This window comes from Acomys russatus, chromosome 25 (genome assembly GCF_903995435.1).
Source record: "Acomys russatus chromosome 25, mAcoRus1.1, whole genome shotgun sequence".
NCBI lineage: Eukaryota > Metazoa > Chordata > Mammalia > Rodentia > Muridae > Acomys > Acomys russatus.
In genome coordinates this window covers 38,947,388-38,963,657 of record NC_067161.1, presented here as the reverse complement: position 1 = coordinate 38,963,657, position 16,270 = coordinate 38,947,388, and the positions used below count along the sequence as shown (strand labels likewise).

Genomic DNA, 16,270 nt, shown 5'->3' with positions numbered 1-16,270 from the left:
CTTATGCCTTCTCTATGTAAATTTGCAGAGAAGAACATAAGAAAACTCTAGCATCCTCGCCGATTTTGTAGTTTTCTAAGAAGTGCTGTGAGAGGGGAAAGACAAAGCCAGGCATGTACATTGCACCATGGCTAGGAAAGGAAGGGTGATGTGCAGCTCAAGGAAGCAAGGAGGAAGGGCCCCGATGCCCTTCAAAGACCGTCATTCCGTCGCCATTGGAGATGTAGCCAAAAAAAGCTAGACATGCTGTTGAACTCTAGTCCCAATTCTGGGAAGCGAAGGCAGGTGGATCTCTCTGAGTTCCAGGCCAGCCTGGGCTATGTAGCAAGACCCTGTCTCAAAAGTATAAACGTGAGAAATGGCAGCAAAAAGCAGCCATGTATCACCAAGACTGCAAAGATGAAGTGGGCACAGGAAGTCTGCTGGCACCAGGGTGGAAGGTGAATTTTTTTTAAAAAATGTCTTCTGAATGAGTACCTTAGAGTAGGGGCCCCATGGTTGAGTATATGTGAGGTGGATGCTGTTGGTGCTGGGATGCGTGCCTCAGAGGGCCACACATAACTCAGTGCACAGGTCTCATCAACCCAGCCCGAAGCTGAAGGTGTGCTGCTGAAGGTGTGCGCGGCCACGCTGTCTCCCTGTCACTCTCTGTCCCCACCCAGAAAGGTTCCCGGAGCCTCTCACATGATATAGTCAAAGAAACTTCTTGTTTCAGCATAGGGATGTGGGGAGGGAAGTGAGGCAGAAGAGCCACAGTGGCATTTGAAGTTGTACCTGATTGATTGGTCAGCATACTGGAGTGACAAAAACCAGGCATTTTTATCTCAAGTGTGCCTTTTATGCACCCACTCTCTCTCTCTCTCTCTCTCTCTCTCTCTCTCTTTTTTTTTTTTTTTTAAGCTGGCTACAGTGTGTGGTTGTGGGCAGTGGAAGCCTTTGCCAAGCAGCTGTGTTTCCAGGATCAGTACGTCAAGGCTGCCTCTTACCTGCTCTCCATTCACAAAGTGTACGAAGCTGTGGAACTTCTCAAGTCAAACCATTTCTACAGGTCAGTGCAGTTTGGCCCTCAAATAGAATCCAACATACTGTGATCTAAGCTTGTTGATGAAGCAATGGGAACAGAGAAAACAGCAGAAAACTAGTTGGGGGTCTTGATGACTCACAAAGGGAGCTCCCTTAAAGATTTTATGTGTATGTGTGTGGCTATGTGCACATGACCGAAGGTGCCAGCAGGGGCCAGAGCCAGTGGATCCCCCTGGAGCTGAAATTACAGAAGGTTATGAGCCAGCTAACTGACATGCTGGGAACCAACCTTTGGTCTTCTGCGGGAGAGCAGTAAGTGCTCCTCACTGCTGAGCAATTTCTCTGGTCCTCTCCCCAACTTCTTTTTTCCTTTAAGAAAATGTCAACATTCCTGTCTCAGTGTTTGGTGGTGGTGGTGGTGGTGGTGGTGGTTGTTATGTTTTTGAGACAGGGTCTCTCTGTGTAGCCTTGGCTATCCTGGACTCACTTTGTAGACCAGGCTGGCCTCGAACTCACAGGGATCTACCTGCCTCTGCCTCCTGAGTGCTGGGATTATAGGCATGCACCACCACGCCCTGCTTCTGTTTTAGCTTCTATATTGCTACAATAACCACCATGACTGACAGCAACTTGGGGAAGAAAGTTTATTTCAGCTTACAGCTGTAAAGTCTCAATTGCTGAGGGAAGGCAGGGCAGGGCCTCACGGCAGGTCCCTGGAGGGAGGAGCTGAAGCAGAGGCCATGGAGGAGCACTGTTTGCTTCCTTGTTCCCTTTGGCTTCTTCAGTTTGTTTTGTTATATAGCCCAGGACCACCTGTCCAGGGTGGCACTATCTCCAATGGGCTGGCCTCTCCCATGTCAATCATTAGTTAAGATAGTCCTGGGCTAGAGAGATGGCCCTGCAGTTAAGGGCTCTGACTGCTTTTCCAGAGGACCTGGGTTCGAATCCCAGCACCCACATGGCCACTCACAACTGTCTGTAGCTACAAGATCTGACACTCACATGCAGGCAAAACACCAGTGCGCATAAAATAAAGGTAAATAATTTTTTTTAATGTTTATGAAAAAAAATTAAGACAGTGTCCACAGGCTTGCCTTCAGGCCAGTCTTATGGAGGTGTTTTCTCATTAAGATGTCAGTTAGGGGTGCTGGGGAGATGGCTCAAATGTTAAGAACACTGACTGCTCTTCTAGAGGTCCTGAGTTCAATTCCCAGCAACCACATAGTGGCTCACAACCATCTATAATGTGATCTAATGCCCTCTTCTGGTGTGCAGGTATATATGCAGGCAGAGTACTGTATACATAATAAATTAAAAAAAAAAAAAAAAAGATGTCAGTTGGTAGAAACCAGCCAACACAGTTCTCAGCTTGGATGAAGGCCCTTCTACTATTCTGCTTTGGGGGGGTGGGGGGGGCAGGACTGGTGCCTCTCTTCAGTGTAACACATTGGAAAAGACCATTCTAGATAGCACACCCTAGACCCTTGGTTCTCTGTCACCATGCTGCTATTAAGTGGGGATGTTTGAATCAAGGATGTTGAGTATTAATTTACTGTGATTGGTTTGAATTTGTGCACCTCAGTATTTCTGTCTTGTTTGTCGGGTGTATCTTTTTTTCTGTTTTCTTTTGGGTTTTGTTTGTTCGTTTGTTTTTGAGATAAGTTTTCTCAGTGTAACAGACCTGACTGTCCTGGACTTGCTTTGTAGACCAGGCTGGCCTTGAACCCACAGAGATCTGCCTACCTCTGCCTTCCAAATGCTGGGGTTAAAGGCATGTGCCACCACCGCCCAGCCTGTTTTCTTTTGGATGGACTGTTTTGGTCAAGTTCCAGTACTGACTTCCTAATGACATATTCTGAAATTTGTTACTTTAATATATACAGATATTTTATCCATATATTTATCTGTGCACCATGTGTGCCTGGTGCTTGAAGAGACCACAAGAGTTAGAGCTAGAGTTACAGATGGTTGTGAGCCCCTGTGTGGATGCTAGGAATGGGACCCAGGTCCTCTGGAGAAACAGTCAGTGCTCTTAACCACTGAGCTGTTTTTCCTGATTTTTTTTTTTAAATAATATGTTCTACTGATAATTCTCAAAACTTTTTTTGTGTATGATAGCCTATAATTTCACCTTCATCTTTTTTTTCTTAAGATTTATATATTTATTATATATACAGTGTTCTGTCTGAATGTACAATACACCTACACACCAGAAGAGGGCATCAGATTGCATTATAGATGGCTGTGAGCCACCATGTGGTTGCTGGGAATTGAACTCAGGACCTCTGGAAGAGCAGTCAGTGCTCTTAACCTCTGAGCCGTCACTCTAGTCCCATTTTTTTTTTAAACTAATTTATTTTTATTTCGCATACATTGGTGTTTTGCCTGCATGTAAATCTGTATGAGGGTGTCAGATACTTTAGAACTGGAGTTACAGATGGCTGTGATTCCCCCATATGTATGCAGGGAATTGAACCTGGGTCCTCTGGAAGAATAGCCAGTGCTCTTAGCTGCTGAGCCATCTCTAGATCCTCCATCTTAAGAGACCATTTCCAAGTTTAGAACTATAATTGTTTTCAGATGTGATGGTTCACACCTGCAACCCAGCACCAGGAGCAATGGCGGATATGGTGATACACACATGTAATTCTAGCGCCTTGAGGACCAAGAACCTACAGGATCCTGCACTGCAGGTTTTCTTTCTACCTTTTTGTTTGTTTGTTTTGGTTTTTGGTTTTTGGTTTTTGGTTTCTCTGTGCAGCATTGGCTACCCTGGACTCACTTTGTAAACCAGGCTGGCCTCTGCCTCCCGAATGCTGGGGTTAAAGGCATGCACCACCACACCTGGCTTCTTTCTACTGATTTTGACTTTGTTTTTTTGTTTGTTTGTTTTTTTTTTTGTTTTGTTTTGTTTTTTTTTGGTTTGTTTTGGTTTTTTTTTGTTTATGTACTCCAGGCTGGCCCTGAAGCTCCTGCCTTAGTTTTCCAGGTGCTTAAGTTACAGGTGTGCACTCCGTGCCAGCTGTATTTCATCTGTACTGAATGAGAACAGTAACGCTTTCTCTTTGGGCCTTTTCCTGTCACTGATTTTCAGTGATGTGAAATGTGAGGCTGTCCTTTTGTTTATCTTGTCTGGGTTTTGTTGTCCTCCTTTGGAGAACATTAAGTTTTGTTGTGGCTCACCTTGCTCTTTTTGGAGACAGACAACAAAGTCTAATGGCACTAGCCTCAAATCTGTGGTCGTGTTGTCTGCCTCTAGAATTCTGGGATTGCATGCCCTCCCCTTGTTTGAGAAGGCCGACTAGAGAAGTCCATGCTGTGGTCTGGTGTGGGCCGCCTGCCTCCTCATCTCTCTGTTTTGCAGGCCTTGTTCAGTAGCAAGTCACACACAGCACACCCTGGGCATCACTCAGCTCTCTGCACCATGGGTGTTCTGTGCTCAGCCTTTCAGAGTTTCCAGCATGGCAGAGACACAGGAATAGTCCAGGCAGAGCTCTGGCCACTTCTGTGTGGCCAGCTTTCTCTTCCTCTGGTGCTACAGGTCTTTAGTTTAAAGGATTATGCCTGGTTATAAATGTTGCTCTTGAGATCATTTTTCATCCCCGCTACAGCTTTATAGTGACTGCAGCTCAAGCTGATTTGCATGGGTGACGTTTGCATACTGAGATGCTTTGTTGAAAGTATCAGAAGTGCCACACTTTAGTCTCAGATTGCTTTTATTGGAAATATTTTTAACTTTGGAGTGTTCTTGAGTCCCCAGTGTGCTCATAGGTTTTCTGAAAATCCCATTTTCCAAAAAAAGTGTAAACTTTATCATTGGCTACATAGAGTGACATGCTTTACTTTCATTTTTGAGAAATTATCTGAAAATACTCAAATCTAAATAGCTTATCTATCTTAGTTTTATTTGTACTTTGAGGCAGGGTTTTACTTTATCTCAACTATTCTGGAACTCAGTATGTAGACCAGGCTAGCCTCAAATTCACATAGATCTGTCTGCTTCTTCCTTCTGTGTGCTGGGACAAAACATGAGTACCACTGAGCCTGGCAGTGCATTTTTAAGAAATTAGTTTTTAGCTGGGCGTGGTGGCACACGCCTTTAATCCCAGCACCCGGAAGGCAGAGGCAGGTGGATCACTGAGTTTGAGGCCAGTCTGGTCTACAAAGTGAGTCTAGGACAACCAGAGCTACACAGAGAAACCCTGCCTCAAAATCAAAAGAAAAAAAGAAATGAGTTTTTGCCAGGCTTGGTGGTGCACGCCTGTGATCCAGCACTCAGGGGGCAGAGACAGGTGTGAGTTTGAGGCCAGTGTGGTCTACAAAGCGAGTCCAGGACAGCCAAGGCTACACAGAGAAACCCTGTCTCAAAAACAAAAAGAAAGCTGCACGGTGGTGGCGCACGCCTTTAATCCCAGTACTTGGGAGACAGAGGCAGGTGGATTGCTGTGAGCTCAAAGCCACTCTGGACTACAAAGCAAGTCCAGAACAGTCAAGGCTACACAGAGAAACCCTCTCTCAAAAAACCAATCAGCCAACCAACCAAACAAAAACAAAAAGAGATGAGTTTTCATGAAGAAAGAAGCTTCCTGGGGCTGGAGAGATGGTGGCCAAGGTCAGTGAGAACGACTGCCCTGCAGGCAGGAGACCTGTGTCTGGATCCCAGTACCCAATGAAAAGCTGCCTATGGCTGCCTATGCCTGTGACCCCTGTGTCAGCGGGTGGGAATAAAAGGACCCCAGGAGCTCACTGACCAGGCAGCCTAGCCAGTTCAGTGACAAAACCCGTCTTAAAAGAAGTGAGATAGTAGGGCTGGAGAGTTGGCTCAGAAGAGCACTGACTGCTCTCAGCAACCACATGGTGGCTCACAACCATCTGTAATGAGATCTGGTGCCCTCTCCTGGCCTGCAGGCGTACATATAGGCAAAACACTGTATATTTAATAAATAAATAAAGCTTAAAAAAAAAAGAAGTGAGATAGTGCGGCAGGTAACGGCTCTTGCTGCCCAGTGTGTGGACCCATGCTGTGGAAAGCCTAACAGAACCAACTCCTGAGGTTGTCTGACCTCCACACACAATCTAAAAGTGGAACAAGGGGAAGAGTGATAAAGGAAGACACCTAGCACCCTGTGTGACCGCCATGTGTATGTGCACAGGCACATGCTCAAATGTTAAAAGTAAAAAACAGCTAGGAAGCCTGTAGTGAACTCACAAATTCCCTAGAGGTGACTGACATGGTTTGCCATTTTGTCATGTTAAGGTCTAAAATGCTGATGAGGGGATTAGTGAAATTAATCGGTTGGCTGCCTCACCAGGGCACTCATCGTTTGTATTAGTAGTTAGAGCACTATAGGCCTCATGTGGAGGAACACTCGAAGATTGGCTAAAGTACCTGTTTTTGCCTTTAGAGAAGCTATTGCAGTTGCCAAGGCTCGGCTACACCCTGAGGACCCTGTCCTGAAGGACCTGTACCTCAGCTGGGGGTCTGTCCTGGAGAGAGATGGCCACTATGCAATCGCAGCCAAGTGGTAAGCAGGACAAGGCAGGGCAGCTCAGTGTCTGCCAGGAGCATGGCGGGGCGAAAGAGCCAAGTGCAGAGATGGGCACAGCAGCTGGGGCAGGGCAGTTCAGTGTCTGCCAGGAGCATGGCAGGGTGAAATAGCTGAGTGCAGATGGGCACAGCAGCTGGAGGTGGAAAGAGAAGGGGAATTCAGCCAAGCTGCATGCCCCGCAGTTCCACGAGTTGCCACAGGCAGTCACAGACCTCAGTGGCAGACTGCAAGGTCACACGTGTTGCTGTTGATCAGCTAAGCTGACCAAGATGAGGCCTCTGTGTCAGCACCTGTAGAGGTTTACAGTGCACAAGTCAACAGCATGTGGCCATCCTGGCCTCACAGAGACAGCCAGGACAGTGACACCAGAGGGCATGAACACAGGAGGCATGGGGGCATTGCGGCTGGTGACGGTGTTTCATTCTTGCCACAGCTACTTAGGAGCCACTTCTGCCTATGATGCAGCCAAAGTTCTGGCCAGAAAAGGAGATGCAGCCTCGCTTAGAACCGCTGCAGAGCTGGCTGCCATAGCAGGAGAAAGTGAGCTGGCTGCTTCCCTGGCTCTCAGATGTGCCCAGGAGCTGCTCCTGGTGAAGAACTGGGTGGGCGCACAGGAAGCCTTGGGGCTGCATGAAAGCCTGCAGGTCAGTCTCTGGAGTCTGAGGATGGGTGGGGTCCTTCTCTGGTCAAACTCACCCCCAATAGATAAACGTCCAGTTCAGGAAGTGTCCGATGGTGGCTGTCCTATGTCACAGCATGCTCAGTACCATGTTTGCGGCAAGAGATAGACTGCTGTTCACATGACTCCTGCTGCTTACAAGTTTGTGCAGACCGTCTGAACAGCTGCTGGTGTGCCCAGCAGCTCCATTAGCATCGTCTCTCTACGGGGGAGTGCTGGCCTCTGACAGGAAGCTTTGTTCTTGGGTGGGATGTACCTCAGTGGGAGCTCATTTCCTTGGCATGGGAGAAGCCCAGGCTCCATTCCCGACACTTCAGACATTAACAGTAGTTTAGCAAGTAACAAACTCTACAAATGGTGCAGACAGCAAATTCCACGTGTTAATGTTTGCATATTACATGCTTTGGCCATATTCAGACTGGTTTTTCTGGCGCATGAGAAGTGAGGTCTAGTGTGTAGTCCAGGCTTACTTAGCATAAATGTACTACACAGCCCGGGGTGGACTCAAACTCACAGTCCTGTTGTCTCAGTCACCTTGGAGTTGGCTTTCCAGGTGTGAGCAGTCATGCCAATTCTGACATGGACTGCTGAAGTTCCTCTTGTCCTAGCACAGGAGTTGGGCCTAAAGACAGCGCCTGCTGGGTGTTCAGAACCAAGGCAGATACATAAGTGGTTGGCTTCCTTAGAACTGGGACCCCAGGGTGTGTTAGTTATAAAATAACCAAGTCCAGATAGTCATTTGCACACAGCTAAGAAAAGGCTTTCCCAACAGCTCTTTAGCGGTTCATTTCCTACCCAAAGCAGCATCCTGGACAAAGCAAAAAATAAAACAGCTCATTAGCCTAGAGTCATTTTGAGTGGATGTGCTAATGCCCTTCTAGACCTAACTGAGGACTTCTAAGGGTGCACCAGGCATCTTGTGGCAATGAGAAATCTAACAAGTAGTGACTTTCTGCAGTGTTTCTTTATACTTTTGTTCTTGGTGGATGCTCTGTCAGACCTGCTTGGGCATGATCTGTGCCTGCCCGGCGCCTGAGTCTGCTCATCACTTCACTGCCAGGCCAGAGAGAACCTGAGGCAATAGGACTGGGGGTTGGACCTAGATGAGACTTCCAGGGTAGAGATTGTGGGTGTCATCAGGATCCTGTGTTACAAACAGTTTCCTGGCCTACAAAGTTACCTACAAAGGCACCTCCATTGAAGCAGCAGGCTTACAAGGAGGCCTTTACAAATCATGTCATCTGCGTTTTCCTTTGTCACACTTCTCTGTTGCTGGAATCCCAGGGCCAGAGACTGGTCTTCTGCCTCCTGGAGCTTCTGTGCCGGCACCTGGAGGACAAGCAGCCTCCAGAGGGCAGAAGCTCCTCCTCAGTTTATCACCAGTGGGCCACAGGCGCCGAGGGAACCTTGGTGCAGAGAGTGACTGGTGTGTGGCGCAGCACCTTCAGTGTGGACACCCCGGAGCAGTGTCGGGCCGCCTTGCAGAAGCTGCAGGATGTCAAGTACCCATCTGCAACAAGTAACACTCCCTTCAGACAGGTGCGCCATGTCCCAACCACGACAGCTATGTAGGTTTTCATCCCTCAGAGAAATGAGTAGTACAGTTTCTACCTCAATAAAACCAAGGCAGTCCAGGCCTCGGGAAGCCCCTACAGGTGAAAGCCTCGGGCTGTGCGCCCATTCGTTGGGAGTTCTCATTGTAATCCCAGCACTTGGGAGGCAGAGGCAGGCAGATCTCTGTGAATCCGAGGCCAGCCAGGGCAATTACACAGAGAAACCCTGCCTCGAAAAACAGCAAACAAAAAAGTACAAGAAAGTTTGGGCCTAGATTGATGGCTCAGTGGTTAGGAGCACTGGCTGCTCTTGCCGAGTACCCATACACAGCTAATCTCCATCTGTAATTCCAGTTTCAAGAGACCCAACACCTCTTCTGATCCTCATGGGCACCAGGCACACACACATCATGCACAGACATGCATGCAGGCAAAATACTATGTATAATAAAGTTGAAGTCCTCTTTACTTCAGCTGGTGTTTCCCCCATCCCACATTCCCCCTCCACCCCTAATCACCAGAGAGAGTACCTGCCTCCACGATTATCTGTGCTGACACAAAAATGTCAGGCTGGTGTACTGTAACTACTATGCTCATCTAGGGAACGTAGCTTCGTTTGTCTGCTTATTAGTTCCTTTTTTTAAAATTTTTTTTCTTTATTATTTATACAGTACTCTGCCTGCATGCATGGCTGCACGCCAGAAGAAGGCATCAGATCGCATTACAGATGGTTGTGAGCCACCTCTCTAGTCCTGCTTTTTAATTCTTAAATGAAAAGACATTGTGCTTTTGAGTAGCGAGGCTTCTTCATGGTATATAAAGTAGAAACATACAGTTTCTTACAACATACTCCTGCCCAGCCATCTCAGTGACTGTGTCATTCGAAGTCAGGAGGCCACTCACCTGCATACAAATATTTGCAGATGTTTGGTCTACAGCACAAACTGAACAACCACATGAGGGAAGAATGGATTTCTGGTGCACAAATCAGTAAACTCTAGAAATATGCTGACAGTCCCCAAACCCAGTAAACTGTGAAACTGTGACTCTACTTAAATGAATTCCAGGACAAATACCAATGTGGCACAAAAAAAAGTAGCTGCTGGGAGTGTGAAGTGTAAGGGAGAGTAGCTAGAAAGGGTGCTGTGAGAATTATTTTGATTGACAAAAGTGATCTGTGCCTTCATTTTGGTTGTAGCTGTAAACCTAACAAGAATGCTTTAGACTGCATAAGCTAAGGGCTGGAGAGATGGCACAGGCAAGTAGTGAACAGCCTTGAACTCAGCCCTGGCTTAGTCCCTGACAGGATGGCCTATACCTGACTTGGAGCATTGGTGAAGCAGAAGCAGCTAGAGCCCAGGGCTTGCTGTCAGTCAAGCCAGTCTAGGCAAATCAGTGAGCTTCAGGTCCAGTGAAAAGCCTGTCTTAAAGGGAAGATAGGGCCAGGCAGTGGTGCTGAATTCCTTTAATCCTAGTACTCAGAGGCAGAGGCAGGTGGATCTCTGAGTTCGAGACCAGCATGAGTGAGTTCCAGGACAGCCAGGGCTATATACAGAAACCTTGTCTCAGGGCTGGAGAGATGGCTCAGTGGTTTAATTCCCAGCACCCACATGGCAGCTTATAACTGTCTGTAACTCCAAGATCAGATACCCTCACACAGACATACATGCAAGGAAGACACCAATGTGCATAAAATAAATATAAATTACAGAAAGAAAGAAAGAAGAAAAACACTTTGTCTCAAAAAACAAACAAGCCAGGCTCAGTGGTGCATGACTGTAATCCCAGCACTCAGGAAGCAGAGACAGGTGGATCTCTGTGAGTCCAAGGCGAACCTAGTCTAAAATGTAAGTCCAAGCCAACCAAGGCTACACAAAAACCCTGTCTTGATTGTTTGTTTTTTGTTTTTCGAGACAGGGTTTCTCTGTGTAGCCTTGGCTGTCCTGGACTCACTTTGTAGACCAGGCTGGCCTTGAACTCACAGCGATCCACCAGCCTCTGCCTCCCGAGTGCTGGATTAAAGGTGTGCACCACCATGCCCAGCGTGAAACCCTGTCTTCAAAAAAACAAAAAAGATAAAAGTGTGAGGGGTCAGGGTTATACCTCTGACTTCCACATGCTCTGGTATCAACTGTATTCCCATTATTTCTGTTGATTTTCTTTGTTTCATTTTGAGATGGGGTGTCATATAGCCCAGGCTGGCCCCAAACTTCTTATGTAGCTGAGCATGACTATGAAGTCCTGGTCCTCCTGCCTCCACTTCCCCAGTGCTAAGGTTACTGGTGTGTGTCCCCATACCAAGTGTGTGTGGTGCTGGTACTGGAGCGCAGGGCCTGTGCTCTGCCAGTAAGCATCCTACCCTCCCCCACCACGACCATTTTGTTTACCGTTTAAAGACAGGCCCTCATCTAACCCAAGCTGCTTTTGATCTCGTGATCCAGCTGTCAGTGCATCTCAGCATGCTCAGACTTGCCCAGCCGAGGGTGTTGGGTGGGAGAAAAAGCCTTTCCAGAGCTAGATATTCTGTGCAGTTCCTAGTATGGGACCAGACTTGTCACGTGTCTGCCACAGGAAGGTACCATTAGCAGGTGAATGGGATTCTGGTTTCTTTCCAGCTGCTGCTTCATGTCTGCCATGACCTGACCCTGGCACTGCTGAGTCTACAGGCTGCCTCCTGGGAGGAGGCTGTGCCGTCCCTGTTGCAGGCTGTGGTTCAGAGCTATACCTCAGGGAACTTCACCCTCATGCAGGAAATCTACTCAGCCTTTCTCCCGGATGGTGAGTGACATCTCTTCCCTCCCCTGCTACCCCCTACCTCTGCCTGGAGCCTTCCTGTTATAGCACAACCTAGCTACCACAAATGGCACTGTACTCGTAGTGGCAACATTAAAAGGTGATGATGCAGGCTGGAGAGGTTAAATCTTTTTGTTGTTGTTGTTCTTTTGTTTTTTTCCCGAGACAGGCTTTCTCTGTGTAGCCTTGATTGTCCTGGGCTCACTTTGTAGACCAGGCTGGCCTCGAACTCACAGCGATCTGCCTGCCTCTGCCTCCCAAGTGCTGGTATTAAAGCATGCATCACCACCGCCTGACAATAAATAAATCTTTAAAAAAAAAAAAAAGGTGATGGCGCTGTGGCAGGAGGATCACCACAAATTCTGAGCTGCACCCAGTCATCCCAGCAGGTAGGATTGGGGTGAGGTCAGATCAGTAGTTTAGGGTAATCTTTGGCTACACGGTAAGTTTAAGGCCATCCTTAACTATGTGATTAGTCCCTGCAGTTCATCTCAATTTTCAGAGCACAGTATGGCTCGCAACCCCATCCCCATCTTTGTGGCCCTGGAGCTTTTAAGTAAAATAATACTCTTCTGCTATGCTGTAATGTCACCTGTGGCACTGGTGACATTATCCCAAGTCAGGAAAGCAAGTTACTTCCATTGCTTTGGGTAGAAGGCTATGATCCCAAGAGTCACATTGCTGTCCCTTTTCCTGGGGTCTGACTTCTTGGGTGAGAGAACATAAGGCTGAGGACCCAGGTTTCTCACAGATAGAGAAGTGCATATCATATCCCAAGTTCCTTTCTCCTAGGCTGTGACCACCTACGAGACAAACTTGGTGACCTATCTCCTGCCATGGCAGCTTTCAAAAGCTTGGAGGCCTTTTTTATTTACGGGCAACTGTATGAAGTCTGGTGGTCACTCTGTGGACCTGGCCGTGAGTCAAACCTCTGGGTTTGGTCTTCTAAAAGCACAGTCTCTGATGAGCAGAGCAAGCCAGAGGACAGTGTTAGTGCCGAAGACTCCAAGCCTGCAGGCCCAGGCCTGAGGCTCAGTGGAGAGAGTGAACGTTTGCTGAGTGCCTGCAAGGAGCTCTTCTCAGAAAGGCATGCCAGCCTACAGACCTCCCAGAGGACTGTTGCTGAAGTCCAAGAGACACTGGCAGAAATGATCCACCAGCACCAAAAGAGCCAGCTCTGCAAGGCCACGGCCAATGGCCCCAACAGAGAAGAACCCAGCCAGGAAGCAGAGCAGGCTTCCTCCCCATCTCAGAGCCCAAGGTGAGTTGAGGTCTGGGAGCATGGATTGCCATGTTGTCCACATAGGTGTGTGATGCTGTAGTCTAGGCCTCTGAGAAGCAGCTAACTGACCAGTCTAACCTGGACCAGACAGCTGGTTCCAGGCCTTGTGGTGCTCCCAGGGCTCTACAGATTGCTATAGGAGCGCTCATCGGTGAGAGCACAGCTGTGCCTCCCTGTCCTTCTGGTACCTTTCCATTACATTCTGAACACTAGGGCCTAGAAAATGCCAGTAAACTCAGTAAATATACAGAGGTTATATTAACTTTAAGAAATTATGCGGCTGGAAAGACAGATTGTAGTTTTGGGCACCCAGTCTTTTAGAAGACCTGAGTTCAGTTCCCAGCACCCACATGAGGGCTCACAACTGCCTGGAACTTTAGCTCCAGAAGATCCAGTGCTCTCTTCTGACATCCATGGGCACCTGCATTTGTGTGCACATAATCACTCATAGGCACATGTCACGGACCAGCTCAATCGGGGATAGGTCCTTGGGGTCAGGAGTTCTTGGAACATCGGTGGACACGAGATAAGGGATGGTGACAGAGAAACTCACGAGAAAGTTTTCATCTGAGTGTATTTTTTAAGCAAGCTGTCTAGGTTTATATACGTTGGTTTTTTGTTTTGTTTTGTTTTGAAACGAGTGTGTGTGTCTGTGTGTGGTGGTTACAGTTTTACAGAGCAGTCTCGCGGAAGTCAGTGAGCACTCAAGCACACACAGTACAGGTACAGAATGCAAAGTTATTGTGTTGTCATTTTTTGAATTAAAGCTTTGAATGAAACAATACAGGGTACAGAACAAAGGACAAAGGCGTCGTCATACTAAGTTACTGGTTGACATTAATATGTCTGTGTTTCCTTTGTCCAGGGTCAGTGTCCTCCCATAAACAAAGCTTGTGCCCAGCACCTGTGTGCCAGGATGTTTTTTCCTCCTCTATTCTTCTTATCCCTTCTACCTGGAGTCTTTCAAAATACTCCATTCCTTTGTAGGCCATAGTATAACTTATTAACTAATGATTAATTTCTAGTCATGTCTCTTAGTAAGTGGAAGTGAAGCAGAATTACTTCAGCCATAGACAGTCCCTGGCTGCAGTCCTGGGCCAGGGTCTCATAGCAACCATTGTTACGCTTGAGGAGTCCCACCTTGGGAGTGAAATGCAGTTAGAATTTAGAGAGAATAGGAAATGGCTCCCAGCAATGAGAATATTAAAATATAGTTTCTGCTGGCAGGAATATCAATCCCCATCCATGAGACTCTCCCCTTTTTGGGGGTCTTGGTTCTTAGGCCTTTGTAGTACTTGTCACATAGACTCCACTGGAGGTGGATGACAGGCACATATGCATACACAGAAATGATAAATCTTCAAAAAGTTAAAAACTACATGCCTGTGATCCCAGCACTCCAAAGCTGGAGGCGGAGTTCAAGGTCACTTAGAAAATGTCATAATGTCTCCAAAGGAATTAGGAAATGGTTTGCTGTAACTTAGAGATCCTAGCTGCTGCTGTAGGCAGTTCGGGCTTGCTTTTTATTTGTATATTTAAGACACGATCTTTCCCTGTAGCAGTCCTTCCTCAGCCTCCCGGATGCTGGGATTATAGATGTGAGCCGCCATCGGGTATGGTGCCGCACGCCTGTGATCCCAGCACTAAAGAGGCAGAGGCAGGCAGGTTGCTGTGAGTTTGAGGCTAGCCTGGTCTACAAAGAGAGTTCCAGGACATCCAAGACTATACAGAGAAACCCTGTCTCAAAAACAAACAGATAGTAGTTGTGAACCACAATGCCCAGCCAGGTTTGCTGTTAGAAACAAAATACTATAAAGCCCTTAAATCGGCTCTTACATTTTGCTCACAGGACCTCTGTGAGGACTTAGACACCATTCCTGTCCACTGCCTGGAGACCCCTGGCTTTCACACTGCTCTGCTGTCTTTTCTCTAAAGCCCTGATATTCTATGTCTCAAGTAGCAGAAAAGTGTGTGTCTCCCGTTTTGTTGCTTTCTTTTGATCTCTGTATTTATGAGTTAAAGTTGCTTAGGCATAACAAATGGCTGGATTCAAGAAAGTACAGAGAATGTGAAAAGAACAGACAAATGACCAGGAAGACAGTCACTGTCACTCATCACTGAGGACATACAAACCAAGACATGGTAAAAAACAAATAGGTATATGGCTGAGTAAGGAGAGTCTTGTGTCCAATGTGCAGGAAGCCCTGGATCCCGTCACTAGCATCACACGGATAGAATGGTCGTGGTGATGCGTGCCTATAATGCCAACACAGGTAGGGTGGAAACAGGAGGACCAAGAGTTCAAGGTCATCCTCAATTATACAGTGAAGTGCAAGGCCATCCTATATTAGACCCTGCCTTTTAAAAAACAAAATGAGGCCTGGAGAGACGGCTCAGAGGTTAAGAGCACTGGCTGCTCTTCCAAAGGTCCTGAGTTCAATTCCCAGCAACCACATGGTGGCTCAAAATTATCTGTAATAAGATCTGGTGTCCTCTTCTGTCATCCAGGCATATATGCAAATGGAGTGCTCATATACATAAATAAATAAATAAAAATTTAAAACAATGAAATAACAGTGAGATACCACTTCATTCCCAGTGTCCTGTGGCTCCTGCCAAGAATGATGCAGCACAGCTTGAGCCTTTGTCCTTGGTGAGAACACTATGAGACTTGGTGAGAGTTAGAAATTGAGACTCGCTTTGAGATCTAGCCATTCTACTCCTGTGTCAAAAGGATTGAAAGCGGGGCCAGGCATGTGCCGCCTGTAACCTCAGCACTCGGGGGGGCAGAGGCAGGTGGATCTCTCTGAATTCGAGGCCAGCCTGGTCTACAAAGTGAGTCCAGGACAGCCAAGGTTACACAAAGAAATCCTGTCTGGGGAGGGGCGAGGAGAATTGGAAGCAGGGAGGGCATCCTGGCATGGTTCTGTAATGCCAGCACTCAGGACCTCAAGCTTGAAGCCAGTCTGAGCTACACAGAAGGATCCTGTCTAAATAAACAAAGGCAGGGACAATGGAATAGCGGAAACCCCACTATCTGTGTAAACATCTGCAGGACTGTGTCCAAGGACAGGGACTAGATTAGCAGAAACACTGCTCTGTGTTTGAAAGGAAGGAAATTGTGGCATTATCAACAAGGTAAGCAGCATACTGATTCCTCGAGACAGGAATTATGACCTGCCAAGAGCAGAGAATGGAGCATTGCCACAGAATGGCAAGCTCAGTCTCCAGGGAGCTCTGGTCCTGAGCAGGTGTGGTAGGGAATGCCTTTAATTTCAGAGTTAGGCTAACCAGATGTAAAAATCAAATTCAAGCCAGACAAGGACTCAGAAGCTCAGGTCCTGGGTGGGAGTGATGGTCATGGCAGATAAGTGGAACTGTGTTTAGATGG

General features: G+C 47.3%; 1 protein-coding gene across 2 annotated transcripts in view; it reads left to right on the top strand.

Moving 5' to 3' along the window:
• Positions 1 to 16,270, top strand: part of Gemin5 (gem nuclear organelle associated protein 5) — a 47,885-nt gene that overhangs the window by 30,324 nt on the left and 1,291 nt on the right. For both annotated transcript variants that reach the window (XM_051167411.1, XM_051167410.1), the window contains exons 21-26: positions 901 to 1,048; positions 6,429 to 6,548; positions 7,006 to 7,216; positions 8,536 to 8,790; positions 11,420 to 11,582; positions 12,390 to 12,858. In XM_051167411.1, the coding sequence (XP_051023368.1) occupies positions 901 to 1,048; positions 6,429 to 6,548; positions 7,006 to 7,216; positions 8,536 to 8,790; positions 11,420 to 11,582; positions 12,390 to 12,858 (1,366 nt within the window). The remainder of the gene's footprint in view (positions 1 to 900; positions 1,049 to 6,428; positions 6,549 to 7,005; positions 7,217 to 8,535; positions 8,791 to 11,419; positions 11,583 to 12,389; positions 12,859 to 16,270) is intronic.